Source organism: Oscarella lobularis, chromosome 17, assembly GCF_947507565.1.
Source record: "Oscarella lobularis chromosome 17, ooOscLobu1.1, whole genome shotgun sequence".
NCBI lineage: Eukaryota > Metazoa > Porifera > Homoscleromorpha > Homosclerophorida > Oscarellidae > Oscarella > Oscarella lobularis.
In genome coordinates this window covers 1199163-1219449 of record NC_089191.1, presented here as the reverse complement: position 1 = coordinate 1219449, position 20287 = coordinate 1199163, and the positions used below count along the sequence as shown (strand labels likewise).

The 20287-nt window shown below is 46.7% G+C and overlaps 4 protein-coding genes and 1 long non-coding RNA gene across 9 annotated transcripts; 4 read left to right on the top strand and 1 right to left on the bottom strand.

Annotated features, from left to right (window-relative positions):
- Positions 1-778: 778 nt before the first annotated feature.
- On the bottom strand, positions 779-6955 carry LOC136197229 (fibrocystin-like). The gene is made up of 21 exons (XM_065986950.1): positions 6724-6955; positions 6559-6668; positions 6298-6507; positions 5922-6248; positions 4893-5524; positions 4603-4836; positions 4416-4551; positions 4231-4365; positions 4042-4178; positions 3769-3985; positions 3521-3708; positions 3426-3466; positions 3179-3376; positions 2959-3049; positions 2623-2910; positions 2371-2567; positions 2250-2320; positions 1426-2192; positions 1194-1372; positions 955-1128; positions 779-897 (listed from the first exon to the last, which is right to left on the bottom strand). Exons 9-14 carry the CDS (start codon positions 4108-4110, stop codon positions 3037-3039), a joined length of 726 nt encoding a protein of 241 aa, XP_065843022.1. The 5' UTR covers positions 4111-4178; positions 4231-4365; positions 4416-4551; positions 4603-4836; positions 4893-5524; positions 5922-6248; positions 6298-6507; positions 6559-6668; positions 6724-6955; the 3' UTR covers positions 779-897; positions 955-1128; positions 1194-1372; positions 1426-2192; positions 2250-2320; positions 2371-2567; positions 2623-2910; positions 2959-3036.
- An 854-nt stretch (positions 6956-7809) lies between these two features.
- On the top strand, positions 7810-8801 carry LOC136197159 (uncharacterized). Its single transcript, XR_010672457.1, has 3 exons — positions 7810-7967; positions 8019-8593; positions 8644-8801. It is a non-coding gene; the product is annotated as an uncharacterized lncRNA (long non-coding RNA).
- A 64-nt stretch (positions 8802-8865) lies between these two features.
- On the top strand, positions 8866-11044 carry LOC136197142 (uncharacterized). Its single transcript, XM_065986856.1, has 9 exons — positions 8866-9035; positions 9082-9223; positions 9275-9395; positions 9467-9496; positions 9551-9589; positions 9643-9684; positions 9737-9799; positions 9866-10032; positions 10083-11044. The coding sequence occupies exons 1-9, from the start codon at positions 8961-8963 to the stop codon at positions 10895-10897; spliced, it is 1494 nt and encodes a 497-aa protein (XP_065842928.1). The 5' UTR covers positions 8866-8960; the 3' UTR covers positions 10898-11044.
- A 1387-nt stretch (positions 11045-12431) lies between these two features.
- Positions 12432-16882, top strand: LOC136197129 (uncharacterized). Of its 5 annotated transcripts, none has more exons than XM_065986838.1 (11): positions 12432-12651; positions 12715-13130; positions 13595-14157; positions 14211-14339; positions 14397-15490; positions 15542-15633; positions 15687-15902; positions 15954-16423; positions 16481-16561; positions 16614-16764; positions 16812-16882. In XM_065986838.1, exons 2-8 carry the CDS (start codon positions 13025-13027, stop codon positions 16250-16252), a joined length of 2499 nt encoding a protein of 832 aa, XP_065842910.1. In that variant the 5' UTR covers positions 12432-12651; positions 12715-13024; the 3' UTR covers positions 16253-16423; positions 16481-16561; positions 16614-16764; positions 16812-16882. The 5 variants fall into 5 exon arrangements, with proteins under 5 accessions (XP_065842910.1, XP_065842909.1, XP_065842912.1 ...); XM_065986837.1 differs by having other exon boundaries at positions 12432-12664; XM_065986840.1 differs by lacking the exon at positions 12715-13130 and having other exon boundaries at positions 12432-12680; positions 14211-14234; positions 14302-14339.
- LOC136197130 (L-gulono-1,4-lactone dehydrogenase-like) lies at positions 16811-19748 on the top strand. Its single transcript, XM_065986841.1, has 11 exons — positions 16811-16921; positions 17095-17258; positions 17303-17510; positions 17560-17676; positions 17744-18123; positions 18178-18432; positions 18488-18677; positions 18736-18898; positions 18961-19084; positions 19171-19386; positions 19438-19748. The coding sequence occupies exons 2-11, from the start codon at positions 17100-17102 to the stop codon at positions 19651-19653; spliced, it is 2028 nt and encodes a 675-aa protein (XP_065842913.1). The 5' UTR covers positions 16811-16921; positions 17095-17099; the 3' UTR covers positions 19654-19748.
- Positions 19749-20287: the final 539 nt, after the last annotated feature.

Here is a 20287-nt window from a genome sequence, read left to right as displayed (position 1 = left end):
CGTTCCGAGCGACGTAGCTCAAGAACGTCCCATTGCGAAACTGCTTGACCCTAATTGCAACACCAGCTAAATGAGAGTGCAAGAGAGTGGCGACCACTTTGGAGCCTTCTGAAGGAACGCCCTATATAAACGCGTATAGAGAAAAAAGAAGACGCTTACAGGAAATGTGGTTCTCTGCTGCATACCACTTTGTTGCACTCTTGCGAGCAATAGGACGTCACTGTAGCTCTTGTCAATCCCGGTGGAAGAAAAAATCCCGTCGCTTCATAGTCTTGACCAATTTCGAGAATCGTTGCATTGTGTTTAGGCGGCGTAGTCCTATAAAAGAAATCCGGACGAGTCTACGTAATCTGACAGAAATAAAACAAATTAGGAAGAAACAAAGTTAGTACCGAAACAATTAAATACCTGATCGTCCTTCGACGTTATTGTAATGGATTTCTAGCAGAGCATATTGAACACTTCCGTTTCCACTAAATGAAATGCCGACATCGTCTGGAAAATTCACTCCCTACAAAATATATCCATTATCTATAAAAGATCAATTATAATTAAGAACAGAGAGACTACACCTGACCGCCAATCGCCCACGCTCCCAAAGGACTGAAGCCCCAACAGCGTCGAACGTTGCTATTCAGCGTGTGAAATAGGCCGTCCTGGTCGACATTAATATACTCGGCAGCACTGTCGCATCGATAAACAACCATGCGATGAACAATCTCCTTGTGACCGATAAAGGGATTAAGCCAACAGAAAAGAAGCGGCAACCATACTTGAACGACACTTCGCAGAGTGGAAAAAGCACTTCCCGTCCACGTCCACTTCACCGAGTCGCCAACGTGCACCACTAAATGACTGGGTTGTCATTGGTACCCAAGTCCATACTCCGGATGCCTCCTAGGCAAGTGAAGTCAATCATATCTCTAATCTTATAAACATCAGCGTTTAATATACCCCCAATTGTCTACACGATGGGTCCTGGATGATGATCCAGTTACGCACTGAATCAGTGAAGGCGTAGTGCTTTCAATATCGCAGGGATGGTCTCCTAGGAGGACTTGAGCAGATTTATTTCTTGTTGCAAAGCCACCACCGGATATCCTCAGTCTCTGACCACCGAAAATTGACCTAGCAATCAATGATGGATTCAGTTTGGATAAACAAACGTTTTTCTGAAGAGTCACTTTGCTTACCCAAAGGGATGCGTCATGCCATTGACAAAAAGTTCGTACTGATAGTCAAAGTCTCCGACAGCGTCGCCCTGTCCCGTCACAAATACGGAGACTCTTGCACTGCCATCGCTATGAGGATTCGTGGTGCACTCGATTGAGTCGGCTGAGGCGACGAGAACGTTGCAAAACGACGAACCGATCTAATGAAACGGTCTCATGCAACAGAGAATTTTATACGACAGATTTCTCCTACTTTGACTTTTATCTGAGATGTATCCGACGGAAAGCCGGTTCCGTTCAACACAACGCGTGTACCTCCACCAGCGCTTCCACTTTCCGGCTCGATACTGTGCAACTGCGGAGTCAAAGCGTCCGAATAGGTAAAGCTGAAAAACTCGGCGCGTCCACCGCCTTCCACTTCAACGACGACCGTTCCAGCACCACTGCTATTCAACGCCGGAACAATGCACCGGATGACAGCGAACGAACATTCTACGACTTCGCATTCTTTTCCGCCCACGTAGACGCGCATAGTCGTCGTGTCGTTGGCGTCGCCGCAGTCAGCGAAACCGGTTCCGTTTATAACGATTTCAACGCCGCCGCCCAAACTACCGGAACTTGGACTCACTGCCTCGATGTTGATGGTATAGTTCAAAAATAGTCCTGTCGTGTCGGCCGTGCCCAAGGTCAGAATGCGAAACGAGACGGGGTGCAGCCCCGAAACAAAGTCGCCAATCTGGCACTTAACCGTAGTTTCATTTGCAGAAAAACGTTGCAAGGCAATTCGCCAACTTCGATTTCATAAGCTTTGAGGTCAGGAGAAAATGCTGACCCATGCCAGGTCAAGATGGTGCCTGTTTGACCCACGCTGGGATTGAACGTCTTAACGACTGGCTGAGCGTCGTTTGAGTAGATAAACGTGCAGCTGGTTTCGGGAGAGTATCTCGTTCCGTGATACTTTGAGTACTGCTCGCCTGATCCTTGGCAGCTCGCGCGAATTCCTTTGACAGATACGCGCACCTAAGCCAGAGACGCTTAATTAGCGAAGAAACGCTTCCGCAATCTGCTTTAGTCTACCTGCGGGGTTTTCTCAACCGTGTGCTACATGTGGCCCGGTATGGGGTTGAAGAACCACCAGCAACAACGACCTAGTGTTATCGATCAACGCAAATGAGAAGTAATCTAAGCTAAAGCAAACCTCTTCCACGCCCACCGTGACGTCAGTTCCTGTCAGTTGGGAGCCGTTCACTTCTAGGGGAACCTGATCGCCAACCAGATATCATTGAACGTAACGTCCCACTGTCGTCCTTGGCATCCTCTGTGATCGTTTCCATCTACCATGGAAGCTTGAATGGTTATTTCCCCGACAGAAGACACTTTGAAGGCCGCAAGCATCTAAAGAAAACATATCGCAAATGCCCCAATGATAATATACAGACGTCGTATCTACCTCGGCTTCGTTGGCGTCGTGAGCTATGGGCAAGAACCAGTTTCCAAATAGATTCACTCGGAACGATCCGTCGAGCGCTTCGGTGGCGGTTCTAAATCACGACGTAGTTGCTGTCATTCCGGCGACGTCGCTCGTCACAGTAGCGTTGATCAGCGTGAATTCGTCGAAGCAGTTCGTTGGCACGTACTCCAAGTAGTACGTCGCCGTGGAGTTACTTGTTTCGTTTGCGACGATGACATCTTCCAAGAGCAAACCATTCGGGTAGGCTGCTGGTCGAACTCTGATATCCTATAACGGCGAATGCATAAAGACTCGCACGGAAATCTACCGCCGTACTTGAAGTTGACTTTCACTCGTTCTTATGGAAAACTCGTCGATACGAAACGGACCGTTTCGATATTCCGGCTCAGGCGATTAGAACCCCATCCTAGTCACAATAAATGACGTCGTGGAAGGATAGCGGCCCTGCAGTGCTTCCAGCAGATTGAAGCAAGAATAACTCCATCCAAAGCCAACGGCTTTGGCGGCAGCTACTGCATATAAATATAAGCCTTACGTGTTATTGGCTATCAGTGGACGGTCTCCTATGTCCCCAAGGACGGGATAAGGACCAGCTGATGGATCGTGAGTGAGAAGAACGAGCCAACGCCCGAGGTCTTGAACGTCGTCTTGAACGTCGAAAAAAAGAGTTGAATGCGTTCCCGACGGAATTTTGTAAGCCATGCAGATGCTGTCATAATTGAAGACATCGTACCTTGTATAGGATATCAATGAGAGCTCAACATTAAATAAAAGAATCTTACCCTTCTTCGTCTACCACGACGGCAGCATTGCCGGAAACTACCTGAAAAAAAGGAAAGCACACTAAACTTAAACTTTCAGTGCCGGTTCTGCATACCAACAGTGATCCTCGACCGCAGTACGCGTCTCCTATTGTCTGTTGAGGAGCAGCGCGGTTGGACCCTTCGCTAGTCCGGCCACCAGACCCCGACTCGAATCCGTAGGCAATCCTCACGTCTCCGAATTGGACGTCACGCTCAGGGTCACTGCACATTCCGGTGAACAAAGCCAACACGGCACGTCTGACTGCAGAATATGAGAATCATGCGATGACTGCAAGTGGTACATTTTCTTTCGGACGCTCACCTTCTTCAGTAGTGGAAGGAAGGGCTATTGGATCGCTTTGATATGCGTCCCACGTCAAGGTTAGCGTTCCGTCGCCGCCGTTGTATTCCGTGATGTGAATTGCGTGGACTTCGTGAAAAAATTCCGTTCGAACGATCAACCGCTGCTTCTCGTGTATGGAATCCTTTGTTTGAGCTGATTTGTACTCGTGTGGAGTGTCGTGAACGAGAAGAGCCACCTGAAAGGTCCCAGTTAGGAAGAGAGAAATGCAGGTGCAGGTAGATTCTTCTGTACCTGAGCAAAATCGTTGCCGTTGTATTCTGTAGCAATTGCTTTCAGATAACATTTTTGACCTTTTTCCATGTTGACTGGCTCGAAAATTTGGCTTGGAAACTTATCAAACTGGTCAACAGAAGTGTGTGAATGAACGACTGAAGCAATCCTTAGGATTTCAGTTAGATGAGCACATGGTATACAATTCACCTTATTGCTGCTGAAGCGTTTGTGTTGGGCGAAAGCCACAGTTCCCCCTGGTCATCCGAAGCCAGAAAGAAAGTGTGAAAAGACGAATAGGAAGCCGTAAAGACAGTTTCAAGCTCGGTTCCATATCTGGCCCCACTAAGAAACAAAGAACGTTTATCTCACGGCTGCTTATGAAAAGAACTCACAAATTGGCAGGAGATGTAATATTTTCAAGGTTGTGATATCTGTCCGGAGAATGAGGATACGAAGGTGAATTGCGCAAATCATTAATGGTGCCTCCGCTAATGCTACCCCAATATTTCATTGTAACGCCTCGTGACCCTAAACGAACATGCGTGAACGACGTGGGTTAGAGGAAGAGAACAGATGTACCCTCAAAGTATTCTCCATCGAACGTCCCATTCACGCCCACGATGGCGTTTGACCCATTTGGAGGTCTTACCGTCTCGCAAGTCACCGTGGAGTAACTGACGGCGAGAACTTTGCATGGAATGCCATCGACATCAACTTCGACATCTTCAATTTTGGATCCAAATCCGCTGCCCTCTATTTGTACGACCGTTCCCCCTTCAGCCGACCCAACAGCAGGATAAATGCTCTGCACATCTGGAGGAGAGAAATATCAATCCCGGAATCTCAAATTCGAATTCAGATATACAAACCTGGATGAATCTCGATCATGTAGAGATCGCCCGACGGAGCGACGTGCAACGCTTTCGAGTGATTCCACGACCGACCGTACTCACGGACGTCGACGGAAATGTTGAAAAATCCGACGGATCCGTCAAAGAGGGCAAACTCAAGAATATTGTGGCGCCAGTCCCGATACGGCAACGCCGTGTTCGGCTTGTAGATCTCGCACGGCATTGACCCAATTCGAATGGAATTGACCCACTGATCGTTCCAAGCGAGAAATTGCCCCGTATCTGTACGACGAGATAGCCGGCGGGACCCGAATGCGGCGAAACCGTCTCTATATACGGCGTAACGCCCCATTCGTGCCGAAATCTTCTAGAGGTTGTTGACGTGTAAGTTCGCGACTGCGGACCGACGTAGACGCGCGTCGTCAGACGCGACGAACTCGAATCTTCTCGCGCCTCGACGTAGGGTCGCGTCCAGCAGACGATTCGCGTCATACTAGTGCCGCTGTTGAACCAGTCGACGTCGCACGGCGCTTCGCAGAAGAATACGACGTTCGTCGTGTCGTACGGATCGCCGCTGAATCCACCCCCGTCGATCGTCACCTTTGTTCCGCCGGCTAAGCTACCGCGGGTCGGCGACAATGAATTGACGTCTATAAGCATACGCATAAATAGAAGCCTTTCCTAATGAGCCCCATGCATATGGACCCCATGCATAGACCCCATGCATAGACTGATCGAAGGTGGCTGAGAATCACCAGGATACGGCGGTAATAATGTTTACGCTTCGCGACTGACTTCGCTTCGGAAAAAAGCTGGCATTTTAGTGGTACTGCTCCAGGTGCCCAAGGCAAGCAGCAACAGTACTATTTTGGAACTTAAGATCATTTGCGAAAGTGTCCAGTAAACAACGCCGTTACAGCTAAGGTTGCAAACAGGAGGTTCTCATCTTCCAAACAAAAAGTCACGCGGGGGAATAAGGCAACGATGTCTACTGCATATTAGAATGTTCCCAGGGCAAAGAGAGGTCGAAATTTAAGTCTCACGTACGTAGAGCGGCCGCAGCCGCGACGACATGAAGAAGTAGCAAGGCGTTGATCCCTCTTCGCTGCATAGTAACCCCAGGACGGACTGCTACCCGACTGATCCCACGACCTTAGCGCGTGGGGCTTAAAAAGGACGTGCCGCAAATTACATTTCTAAAAATAAACTTGGAAACAGATGACATCCCCGGCGTGACATTTGCGACGAAAATTATTGAAACGTGCGGCGCTTAAGTCAGAATGACCGCGGGGGAACTCGCTACCCCTTTCTTCAACACTCAGTAGTGCCGCCATGCTGTCGGTGTTAGACAAAGCGGAGGAAAAAATAACAATGCTGGGGAGGATAAACATTCCGGACGGCTAACGCGCCTGATCTTCCTTACCAGGTTTTGAAACGCACTTTCCTCGCAATATTTCCCGGCTGACTCCGGCACCTTTGCGTCTCGGTACTGCGCTGCCAATTAGGAGGGCGGTTAGTGCACTGTCTAATTCCATTTCTAGATGCTCCCGGAAATGGAATGACTTGGCCCACGGCACGCTGCCGGAACGGCCCACGGCACGCGGCCGGAACGGTCGGGCGTTTTCATTTTTTTCTGAAATGAAATTCAGAAAAGCGTGAGTCTAATTAATACGCATGCACTCACTCTGTCTCAAGTCATAAAAGATTGACAGGACACATAGTAGACTAGTGTAGCCGTGAGAGGGGTTGATCTGACGATATTTTTGTGACTCGGGAGAGACATCACTTCAATTTCTCGAATGAATTCGCGGAGTCATTTACAGTATTTATTAGCTAGCGATTGCATTACCTTGAGGCCACAAGGAAGCCTCCCACAAATGGTTAAATAGAAATCTCTTTGACAAAGTTAGTCGAAAACTCGGAGAAAAAATGTATTGATCAAATATGAACTGTTACTCTGCCAGTGAGTGCAGACTGATCTGCCTCACAATTTGGGCGACTTCTCGAGAAACTAAGTACCGTGGCGTATAGCCTCGGAGACCCAGACTCTCTCCTAGCGAGCGCGCGCAACCCTTATACGGGTTTCGCCGCTCGCGGAGAGAGTCTGGGGGGACTAGAGCCTAATGGCGGTACGTTTGTCTGCGTAATTGGCCAATGAACACACGAGCAATGGATTTTGTTGCCCTATCACAGACGCCCATTAGTGACGTAGTAATTCTTTTAAGACGACGTCACTAGTCTCAGACGACGTTTTAGTCTCACAGCGCCTGTACTCGAAGACCGCGAGCCGTTTGTCTAGAATGAGCCTTTTTTTTACGAAAAGATTGAGGACCTTTCGGATAACCATGTTCGCGGAGCAGAAATCGTGCATCGGAGAAGCTCTTGGCGAAGCGCCTAGTACGGGGCGTCGCAACAATTACACTTAATTGCATCAAATGTACCGACTCATGTATAGAAGCCCCCAGACTCTCCCGAGCACATGCCCCGGATGTGCTAGGGAGAGTCTGGGATCCGAGGTAGCCTCGGAAACCCAGACCCTTCTCGCGCGCGTTACCGGGGCGAGAGAGGGTCTGGGCAACTCCCTTACGAACGGCGGTTCCTTTGTTGCCAATAAACCAATCAGCGACGAGCCTCGCTGAGAGAGTGGACAATCAGCGACGAGCTTCATTATCAAATTACGACCTTGTAGCGCAACGTTAGCGTTAGCCTGATGGACGAAGCAATCGCTCTCGTTTGAACGTAAACTAAAAACGACGAACAACGTCAGAGCATAAAAGCCATTTCTACCGGCTATTACGTCTTCGGCTGCTTCCCAACAGGGTTCGGGAAGTCGCGTGCCAATGCGAAAGGAGTGACGTAATGTGTAATCCAATTACAACAAAGGAACCGCCGCGCAGTACAAAGTTGCCCAGACTGAGAAGCCAAGCTTTAGCGCGCGCGGGAGGAGTCTGGGTTTCAGAGGCTAGGATCCGAGGCTACGTGGCGTACGGCTTCCCAAACATACGGGCATTTACATTCATAAGTACCGTGGCTGAACAAACATACGGGCGTTTACATTCCTCGTTCTTTGTTTCCGTCTAAGAAATAGAAATAGTAAGAATGGTCGAGAACGCCTTCGTCTATGCAATTAGAAATTCCTTTTAGACTACGTAACGTCAATCGAAGTCATTTCAACTTCAATCGAAGTCATTTCAACGTCAAAATGGCCGGAGCATCATTACCTCAGCCTCGATATTTTCACGAAAGTGCGTTAATCGACGATAAATTGCATCTCTTCGATGGAAGGAAAGGGAAATATCCATACGATTTCTTCCCCCGTGACGAAATCTGGTCTTGTAATGTCCAAGAAGAGGAGAAATGGACTCGCCATATTGCCGAAGGAAATATAATTCCTCCGGCTTGCTGGGGAGCCCAATGCGTGGTCATCAACGGGATAATTTATTCGTATGGCGGAGAGAAGGAAGACGGGGATCTTCTGGGTGAGGTGTTTGGTTTGGATCTGAAGAAAATGAAATGGATCCAAGTAGCAACTCCCACTCATAGCAAGAAACCATGGCAACGCCACTATTGTTGTTTGTGGGCCATTGGGGAGAGAATGATCATGTTTGGAGGCTGGAGCGGATCTATTCCTCAAGACCACCTCCAATCAGGAGCACAATGCATTAGGCAAATGAACAACGAGATTTATGAGTTTGCATTCAAAAAGAGAAGAGAGGAAGGTAAATCGGGTTAATTGAAATCTAGAAATAATTCAAATGTTAATTATTAGGGTATTGGTTGGATGTTGAGTTAGGTGGAATAAGACCACAACCACGCTGCAGTGCAGCGTTGGAAACGATTGATCAACATCGAGGATTACTTCATGGAGGGGATGTCGGCCTTCTTGGAGGGAAATCATGTGATGATGCCTTTGTGATTGATTTGAAAGAAAAGGCAAATCTTACGATAATTATATGTTTGGCAACAACTAATTATTTATAGTAGAAATGGATTAGCATCGATTTCCTTCCAAAGCCATCCGCTCGATATCACCACAGAATCTGTCGATTAGTGAAAAGAGGATTCTTAAGGAAGAATTGCTTTCTAATGATCGGCGGCGTAGGGGACCAACTTTCAGACGACGAATATGTAATTGATTTTGATGAGAAAAAGTCACACAAAGTAGATGGATATTGTGATTTCAATAAAATACCAATATGAGTTTCAGATTGATTTGACCCTGGACATGGCGCAGGTTCGGGGCCACGCCCTTCACTGTGTAGCCAATCAAGACGGCTCTGCTCATCTTATTCTTTCTGGCGGCTATTCCGGAAATGAAGACAAGCAAATTATGAAAATTTTTATCATTGGTAATTGCCAATCAGAATGAATTGCGATAGAACCGTCATTTTAGTACGTAGGTCCCTCAAGCAAATCATTCACGAAAATCGAATCTCTCCTTTTCGCTGGGTCTGCTTCAATTCCAGTTTTAGACGCTCAAAGAAAAATCCGAGATCTTGAGCTACAACTGGAAGAAACGAGGTAAATAGCATTCATGGTATATTTTCTATGTCAGAAATGAGTGTAACTAATTGGTCGCATTTTATTCATAGAAAACAAAACGAAATTCTGCAAGCAGAAAAGTAGATCTGAAGTAATTCTATATGTAAATGAATATGAGCATTTTACGTATACAGGTCAGAACTGGCGGCTCTTTGCCGTCATCAACGCCAACGGTGCGCATTCTCACTATAACGTTTTTTGACGATACGTTGAGTAATGATGGCAGGACCCATTTTCAAGCTGAGAGCAGAACATTAGAAGAAGAAAAGTAAGAAAGAGTCGTTCTTTAGCCTGTAGAATGGCTCCATGTGTCACTAAAGGTTGGTAAAAGAAACTCAGTGCCAGACTCTTAAAGCTCAATGCCAATCTCTCGAGGCGCAAATGTAAGAAACGCTAGCCCTAATTTAATATTAGGTGCATATAAAATGATGTTTCCAAAAACGACATAGGACGCAGCTTTATGCTGAAAAAAAATCTTTTGAATCTGATTGTCAGACTCTGCAAGAGTCGCTTGACGAATCGCGACGAAAGCTCAACGAAGTTGTAGAAGTTCTAAGCATTAGCCCACAAAAAATTCAGCTCACACAGGACAAGCTTGGAGCAGGAGCATTCGCAGGTTAAATTGTGAAATAATTTCGCACCTAGAAATTAATTAATTAATTTCAGACGTTGTTATTGGCTATTGGCACGGCAGGCAAGTCGCCGTCAAGAAATTCCGCGATGTCATCATGACCGATAGAACGATTCCTCTATTTCGAAGTGAAGTCCTTACAGCCAGTCGATTCCATCACCCCAACATCGTGCGAGTGTGCGGTGCTATAATGACCCCAAATCAACCTTTTCAAATCGTCTCCGAATTACTAGAGGGATCCGTGAGCGAACTGATGGATGCCGCTCACTCGTGCGGCTCGTATCTATATGATTACGAGCAGCTCTCAGTCGTTGTCGACATGACGTCAGCGATTACGTATCTCCACGAGCTCCTTCCTCGTCCCTACGTTCACGGCGATATTCGTCCAACGAACGCGTTGGTGACAAAAGATATGAGAGTTAAAGTTGCTGATTTAGGACCTGCTCACTTGCTGGATAGCTCGAAATCAGCCGGTCCTCTCAGCCCCAACTATCTCGCTCCAGAGCGAATGGCTTCCACATCGGCACGCTGTTCGTTGCCTACCGACGTTTACAGTCTGGGGGTTTCGATAATTGAAATATTCACTGGCTTGGCGCCGATTCCGGATGAGAGAAAAGGTCAGCTAAGCTGCTTAGTCAATCGTGCTCAACTGCATGAAATATGCTCAAGAATGATTGCTAGTCAAGAACGTCGTCCTGCGAGTGGCGAATGCCTAACAGCTCTAGAAAGAGAATTAGCAGAACTGCCACGCTTGGGCATTCAGCCAGTGAAGAGACTGGTAAAGGGAAAGTTTGAAGGAGAAGAAGAGAATCGTCGTCACAAAGTCGTATTGTCTCAAGTTGTTTTTTAGATTAGGTAGACTTACCCGGTATGTGTTTCAATCTCTCACGTTTTTGGCTTCGTCCATTCAACTATTCACACTGGTACGAAATAATTATCGCCTCATTAATCGCATGGAAGCGAGACAAGACTGAGGAAAGCGGCCTTACGATCAAACACCAAGCAAGGGTAAAGCCATAGATATAAAACTTTTTATATCTATGGTAAAACCAAGCGGAACAGACGGTAGAAACTAGCAAGGAGACTGTCTATTGCTATGGACACGTCGTCACGGTCAGCAATCGCTTATCTCCATCAAGTGCGTCCCAAACCATACGTGACTTGACGTACATTGAGAGTTTTCTCTACCGATCCACTCAGTCTCAACTATCTTTCTCCCGAAAGAGTGCCGCGTGCTAACGGTAGTGCTGCTCCTAGCTCGTTGCCTAGCGACGTGTACAGCCTGGGCGTGGCTTTTATTGAAATTTTCACCGATGAGCGCCAGACTCAGTTGGAGTCTTTAGCAAATCGTCGAATATTGTTTCCTCTTTGCTCTCGCATGCATGATTAACGGAGAGCCGAATAATCGCCCTTTGTCGACAAGCAAGCGTTTTTCTTTAAACTATAACCCCCTCTTCTCTAAACAAACATTTATATTATCTTAAAGGAAAGAATGGGATTTGAACCCATGAGCCCCACAAAAGCTGTTTTCAAGACAACCGCATTATGTATATATATATATATATGTATATATACATGCAGAAACAGCTTTGACTTGCTACGAGCTGAACCAGACCTACCAAGTCTCACGCCTAAGGCGTGAGTCTCACGCCTCAGCCATTGTCTCACGCACTCACGCCCGCCCAACGCTTTTCTCACGCCTGCCAAAAAATAGTTTGACGAAGGAAATTTTTACCATTTTTATCGTTTATACTGTAGTACTGGTTGAATAAGGTACTAGAAATTCTCTTCTAAGTGGTATACACCCGCGTTAAGTTCAATTAGTCCGTACGTTTGCACTATTTTAGGTGGGCGTGACTCTCTTTTAAAAGGTTTTTAGTAGGCGTGGCTCTCTTTTAAGGGGGCGTGGTCAAAAAATTTTTACGCGCGCTTCGCGCGCGCACAAATCTCACGCCCAACACCCTTTCACCCTTGGCAACTCTGGCTGAACGTGAAATTCTTTTGTCGGCTCCAGGACACATTGCTATCGAGCGATTCGTGAAGGGGTTCTAAGCTTTAGTATGCACTCCGAACTCTTTAGGATTCAAATTATATTTATGATTTGACGTTGCACAAATAAGCTAGCTTTCTCGATTAGCACAACTCAATGATACGTGGCAAATAGATCGAAAAGAAACGTAGCGTACGTTGCTCTAATGTTATACGGCACCACGAATTAATTAATTAATTAATTGTGGCGTCAGTCCCGCAGCTCTTTTAGCCCAACGAGAGGTTAACTCTTATCCCGTCTCCTACTGAATTCTTAGCAAAAATGCGAACGCGCTTCGAACTATGACCTCATACAATCGCTGCAAAAAGATCTCCTCATTGTCTGCAAACCCGGATAATGTTCTTAGCGAGACGCTTCGATCGTCGTACGCTTCATTTGGCTTATGGGATCGTTTCAAGGCGAGCAAAAGGCGGCGAAGCTGACATTGAGACGTACGAACGCGTCTGGGAGAAGCGGAACGTGGTCCGCGTCGAATTGGCCATCGTTTTCACCGATCACCTGCTCGAAGTCTATTGGACAGTCGAAAAGGGATGGATATCACCTCTTATCTCGCGGTATATGACTACGGTATTGAGGTATTGAGGTAAGAATGCATATGACGAGTAATTCCTATATAGATCCTAACCTCCGATTCGCTACGATTTTGAGGTACCTTCCAATGCGCGTGATCGAGACGGTACCGATCTACAGAGACGTCTCACATTCTTTTGACGGCAACGTCACGTGATGAAAGTGGTAACTGCTGCTGTCAAATCTAAGAACAATAGCCCCGTCTTTCATTGGCCACCCGGACAAACGTCGGTTTATTAGATTGAGTCAGCGCCCTGTGGCTACACAAATCGCATTTGTCCGAAAAACTTTGCGGCAGAAGGCCCGCGGTACCGTCTCCCTTTGGGTCTCCCTTTTTTTTGCGTGGCGCTTCAACACATGGCGATGAATCGGGCTCCATGGCGTATGGTAGCCGCCATAGCGCTTCTTGTCGCTTGCATCAATCCTGCCGAGGCAGGCAGAGAACCAATCCGTCTTCCGGCCGGTGGGTATAACTAAGCGCCCTTAATTCACAAGTTCGATCGCGTCTTTGACGTTCCAACGGGATGGACGAGGCCGGCTCCCCATTCCTGTTTATTGTCTTAATTAAGAGAGCGTCTAGTTAGCTACTGTTAGCTGGGAGAGTCACTACCGTTTCAGACAGTATAGCTCAAACGCTACAACTTTAAGACACTGTACTACTATTAGTAGAGTGAAGCCCATACATGGCTCAAATTGCTGTTAAGAAAAGGCTTGAGCCAATCTGCGTAACCGAAACGAAAAGAGCGAAAGGTTTATTACAGTATTGTTACCTGAAAGATCCCAGATGTCCAAGTACCGGTATTTGGAGGATTCAATTTGGAAGAATATATAGTGATGCATACGTATATAGCAGCTGCAGCACAAATTAATTAAGTTTCAGCGTTTTATGCAGCGCGACTGGCTCAAGTCTTTGTGTCTTCTCTTTAGGCTCGATCGATTTTCTCGACGGTCTCGGAGTCAAAGATCTGCCGAGCGGCGTCACGGAATCGTGCGACGAGAACGGCGTCGTCGCGTGGAAGGTGACGAACCGGAACGCGCGCATATTGGCGTCGCTAGCCAACGTTTTGCGTCGCGGCTACGTTCGCGACGGCGACCCGGCCTTTGTTCCTCCAACATATTTCGGGGGCGATTATTCGTTCGAGCTTCGCGTGCGTCTTCGGGAAGAGGCGGCAACGTTTCTAACAGTAATCGACGGTTACGGGAGCGAGCGACTGCGCGTCAGCGCCGGACAAGATGGCGTCTTCGTGCGACAGCAAAACGACGCGGGATTTTCCGTCGACCTTCGCGTTTCAAGCGTCAACGTGATGGAACCGGGATTCACTCGTTTAAGTTTTTACTTCGTCGGTGGGCAGCTTCGGTTCAAGGTCAATTGCTCTTTACCGGCTGTTGTCGTTCCACTCTCTCCGGCGGTCGATGCGTCGGCGGAGCGAGACTTTCCCGTCAGAGGTTCGCTCGTTCTGCTCGGTCGGCTAGGTGGGACGGGTTTTGTGGTAACGTTTTTGTCTTTCCTCGCTCTCACTCTTTTTTATTTTTATTTTTATAGTCGCCTCTTGCTACGTTCCAAACGGTAACGTTTATGCTTGACTCGAGCGATGCCTTTGACTCATGCTCTTACGTTTTTCCAAATGCTACAGCTCCACCAACCGACGCAGTTTCAACGAGTATCATCGAGGTGACAAAGCGCGTAACATGTCGACGTATCGTTCTTTTACGCGCTTGTCTTTTGTAGAGTCAAAAACCTCTTCATCCGTGTGACAACTGGTTTTGCCTGCCAAGAGAAATTTGCAAGTGGAACAGAGAAGGAGGTACTCGTTGCCTTCGGCTCGAAGATACGAGTCTTCGCGGACATTACCCCGCTCTTCGTCTAATGGACGTTAACGACGTCAGCGTGTCTCTTTCTCGCTTCTCGTCGCCTCTTCTGGAGTTCTTCAATTCGTCGCTTAGAAACGTGACATTCGTCAATGTCACTATCGATAGTCTCCTCTTGTCCAACGTCACTGTAATAAATTTTATCATCATCAACTCTACGATAGGCGCCGTATCGTACAACGATTGTCATTTTCACAATTACACCGCTGTCAATCAAAATCGATCTCGCCATGAGTCCAATCTCACCGAGACAATGTTTCCAAGTGCGTGGTGGCGCTTCTTTCACATCGCCGACATCCACATGAGTGTTGTCTACAACGAATCAGTTGACGGATCTCCGACCTATTGCCAGTGGAAAAGCGACGCTTCCATCGCTCCTTTTAAAGCTCTATACGGAAAACCCTGCTGCGAAAGTCCTCATCTTCTCGTCGACAGTTACTTCGATTCAATAAGCGCAACAGACGCTGAGCCAAACGTAAACGCCGATTTCATTCTAGTGACGGGCGATTTTGCCGGGCAACGATTATATGTCGAGGCAATGAAGAAAGTGGCTTTGAAACTCAAGGCCAAATTTCCAAATAAGTACGTTTTTCCGGCTCTTGAAAATAGCGATCTTTCAGATCATAAAGTCTTGAAGACGTGGCATGCAAAAGTCCTTGACACGTGGACTCCCTTGATTCGGTGTCAGAACTGTTCTTGGCGGTCACATACGACGCCGGTGACAGCAAAGCGGCTGAGGAATACTTTCCTGAAAGGCGGATACTACAAAGTTTCTCTAAGCAACAAAATGACGATGCTCGTTCTCAACACCAACTACTTCACCGCTAAAGCGGTAGCTGCGACGAGTCGATTCCTTCGTGACGGAAAGAAGCAATTGAAGTGGCTGAAAAACGAACTTGCCAGAGCAGAAAGGTTCGAAAAGAAAGTCGTCATTGTTGGTCGTACCCCGCCAGGGTAACAGACTTGATTATGGCTATGCATGCAGGAGTGACTTCTTTCTCGCAGGGTTGATCGATTCGGACGTTCGCTTTGGACAGCAGATGCTACGAAAGCGTATGTTAACATCACGGCCTACCGATATCCGCACATCATAGCCGGTTATTAATACAAAAATTCGCTTACTCTTGTAGATGTGTTCGTTGTTCTATAGGCCAACTTTTCGCTCATATGCACAGTGAGACGTATCGCGTTTTATTTGCCGATATGAAAAATCCCACTCTGGAAAAATCGTCGCCATTGCTCTTCTCTTCGGCTATAACTCCGGTGTACGATAACAATCCAAATTATCGTCTCGTGTTCCTAGACAACGATAAACAAAGATTCACCGATTTTATTCAGTGGTACCCTGATTTGGCCATAGAAAACCGTAAGGAAACAAAACAATTGCCCTAGAAAAAAGTCCTAGTATTTATTTTAGAATATAATCAGACCAAACGGCACAAGCAGTACGTATTCTCCGAATTGTTTCCGTCGCGTTTGGGCCAGGTAATCAGTTCCAAGCGATTTTTAGAAATTGCCGACGGCATCGTTGAACCAAATGAATCGCAAACCTGGCTAAAATACATAGGAAATGGCCCTTCTCCCTACATGCCCGGCTGCTCGGATGTTTCCTCGCGTTTTCTGATGCACTGCGCTATGAAATACTGGGATGCAAGCGCCGTCGCCGCATGCAAGAACAGGCTTTCTTTAATTCATTTCAGGGTAAGAAAACAATAAACTGCACGAACAAGTGCGCCACGCGCTCGCTAGTATGCATGCGTGTAAATCCTAAACGTCGCCTGTTTTCTGCTGAATTGCCTCTGTCTATTGCTTGTCGCTTTTTGCTGCCAATTTCTTCCATTTTCAAAAGTCGTAGCACGAAAAAGCAACGGAAAATAGTTACGACAAGTGAATAATGCGCATTCTATATGTATGTATATATAGTGTCACGCGTTAGTTGTTTAGGCATCGTAGGCTTGCATGTACAGTGTACTTCAAAATTAATTGCTTTATCGCTCTGCATAATGTGAGTTCCGAGTGACGACGGTACGTCCATCGCGTTGCCACACAAACGACGATCTCAAACGCATTCTCTTAGTTTTCGCTTGGCAGTCGAAGAGAAAACACCGCTTTGCGAATTTACGCAAGAATTCCTCAAACAGGTACTAAAATACGCATTCTATAGGTTAGGCCCTGTGTCTAGCTCCAGTACAGAAGAATCGCGTTTAGTTTTTTGGTGGTCAGCCACGGTTAGTCTGACGTACAGTACTCCTAATTAATTAGAATGCTTTGGTAGTATTGTTCCTCGAACACTCCGTGGCATTCGGACATTCGTGTCCCACAACTGCGTGTTTTTGCCCTTTGGTCGCAATCCCAATTATTTTGTTCAAATTGGCTTTTCTATACGTAAGAGAAGCCTAAGAACGCATCACAAACCCAAAATCTTTCTATTTCGCGTACTCTCCTAAGCATTGTGGTGACGTCAAACGAGCCGCGCTTCCGAGGTGGCTAAGAGGCGGCTCCTCCTTTCGAACAATTGCATTCGTGTACCTCTAATAACATAGGAATTTGTTATCTAGTCCCCATGGCCTACATTGTCAAAATTGTTACCGGAAGCAAATCGAAGTGCAAAGACCCTTTTCTGGTCATATCTCTTCAAGGATCAAAAGGAGCTATTATGGGTATCGAATTGAACGAAACGCGCTATATTGGTCACCAGCACAAACTCTTCTCCTGCGGAAAGGTACCAATCTATTCCATAGTACCCTAAACCGATTTTTTTGTAAGGAGACCTCGTTCGAAATCATTCACGATTTCGTCGGCGAAATCAATCTAGTACAAATCGCCAATCGCACTCCGTACCTGAAAGACAACGACTTCTGCCTCGAGTCCATCACAGTGGAAGACAGCTCGGGAACGATCTTCACCTTTCCCTGCAACGATTGGCTCTCGCCGAACAAAGGAGATGGACGTGAATCTCGAAGCCTCTTGCGCAGTACGAATTCGAAAATAGCGACTGTCGGTGTGACGAGTCTTGCGCGTAGGACCTCTCGTCGAGAACAAGACCTTTCGAAAAGTCTGGCAACGTCGCTACCAGCATCTCGATCCTCTGCCGCCGGATCTCTCCGAAGAACAAGCTTTGGCGTTAATCCAGCGTTTCGGTAAACTCTCTAATATTAATTAATTAATTAAATTTAGCAGAAGGTAATTTTAGTTGAATTTTCTTAGCCACTCCCTTGTGCTTTATCAATTGGGGTCAAACCGTCCGCAAGCACAGCGTCTTTGCCTTCTTTCCCGACACCATTGTCGACGTTCAAAACGTCATCAGATTGGCGTTGATAGCCGGCCTCCGAGTGCGCTCGTGCGGTGCGACCCACGCCTGGTCAGATCTCTACGCCGACGAAGGCCAAGTTCTCATCGATCCGCAGAACATGGGACCGGAATCGGAGCGAGTCGCGATCAGCTCGGACCGAACGAAATTGACGGTCATGGCCAATGCGACGACGCTGATGGTCAAGGAGGCGCAGCTCCAGCACAAGTTCACGCTCAAGTTCAATGTCATTCTCGACTCGGTCACGTACGGCGGAACGGTCAACACGGGATGCCACGTGAGTGGAGATAAGTTCCACCATTATCAGTCAAATCTCGTTTTGTGTTCTTAGGGTGTTGGGAGAGGCCAGCCGGCTCTTCCTGATCTCGTCACTGAGCTCGAGGCGGTCAATGACCAAGGTGATCTCGTCACCTATAACGAAGAGTCGACGAGCGCCGAGTTCATGAAAGCTGTCACGACGAATCTCGGTTTATTTGGCTTTGTCTACAAGATGACGCTTGAAGTCAAGCCGAGAGAGATTATCGTCGAAACCGTCAACGATTTTATTAAGGTGAGCAATAGCATCGCCGACAAGGAGAAGCTCAAAGTAAGCAGAGTAAATTCCGTCTCAGAAAGAAATTTATAATCCGTACTTTTATAAGCAAATGGTTGAAAACAATTTTTCTACGGAAATATTCTGGTTTCCGTTCAACAGTGGCCTCTTTGACTTGAGTGACGTTAAAAAGGCGAAAACGTTAGAGGTCGTAAAGGAGGAATCGGTCAAAAAGGCGTTGGGCTCTTGGGACCCGTTGAACGACGAATGCTGGGTGCGACTTATCAACGAAAAACCCGGTAGTTTTTACGCTTTTTCTGACACATTCTTGAGCCACTTTTTTCTCTGCATTCAAAGGCGGACGGCCAGCTCACGAAATATATTATTTCGTTCAATACTTTTTTGACTGGCTGAGTCACAAGTTCATGCGAGCGATTACGGACGTCCTCGCGGCGCATCCTCACTGCAATCCAGCGTTTACTTGGATGTCGCACCAAGCTCTTAAAATCAAGAGATCAACGTACGAACACCGAATATCGACTTTATTTTAATGTAATTGAAAACTCTTTTTGTTTACCGTAGGATTGTTCAGGAACTTCCACATGCCATTCACTATAGGAAGTTCATCAATCTTGCTCCGGTTTACGACATCGAATTCGCTTTCCCCGTCGATGACGATTACGAGAACGTTGTCAATGCGTGCATGGTAAGAACATGGACGTTTGTCGTCATTTCATAGTACCCAATTTAAAAGAAAAACGAGTGTAACTTTATTACTAGTACTGTCTCTAGGCTGTTGTAAGACTCGTTCAAGCGCGCGCCGCGAACGGCAGTTTTCCCTTGAATATCTGCTTGGAAATGAGGTTTATGGGTCCGAGCGAGAGTCTACTGTGCCCAGCCACCGTTGGACAAGGCATGCCCAACGTCGGATTTGAAACGGCCTATATCGAAGTACTCAGTCTGGTTAATACTCCAGAATGGGAAGACTTTTGTGAACAAGTGACCACTGTAAGAACGCTATTAGCTAGGATCCTGGGTGTAAATAATTTCTGTCCCCAGGCTTGGCGTCAGATCGGCGGAAAGGAAAATAAGAAGCCCTTGGTTCATTGGGCAAAGGAGACAAATCCGGTCACCAATTTCCCCCAGTACTTGTGGGACAATAACAGAGAAAACATGGCGAAGTTTCTCGCTCATCTTGGTTCTAAAGTTGACATGGAACGACGTCTCTTCTTCAACAACTTCCTCGAGGAAATCTTCTTTCATCCCACTGCGTAAAGAAAGCCGTAACGTTGAACGCATTTCTATTGCGAATTCCTATTTGTTGTATGTGTCTGATGTTTCAGGAAAAATTCTACTGCTATTGAATGTCAGATGGCCTCTATCGAGAAGAGATGCCCACACAAGCGCGTGTTCAAATCAGGCGAGACAAATTAAATGAATGAATGAATGAATAATCATGCGTGATCAGGAAAATGCTAGTGTAGTTTGGGGAAGCGGAAACGCCCAAAGTGTTTCCGGCTTGCTGCAACGAATGCCAAATTGGTCCGTTGGTTCTCTCAGAAGCGTTGACACCGATTGATCTCCTTTAGAACCAATCTACTATACATGTAGCACCACATAGGGGTCTCCCAAAAAAATCTAACATAGTGTTAGTAGCCCATCTTCCTATGGATACAGAAGGAATGTATTCTTTCAATGGTAGCGTGTAATTCAGTACGCCGGCAACATAATAAGTAAAGTGAACCACCACACAAACTGCTGTTTTAAACGAATTTGTGCTGCTTTAAATTTGGCTTGAAGTAGAATAGGTATTGACTCGACAGCATCGGAACGAGCCACAAAATGAAGTGAACTTTGCCGCTCACCGTATGTTGGGAGTCAGCTATATTTGAAAAGAAAAAGATATGCA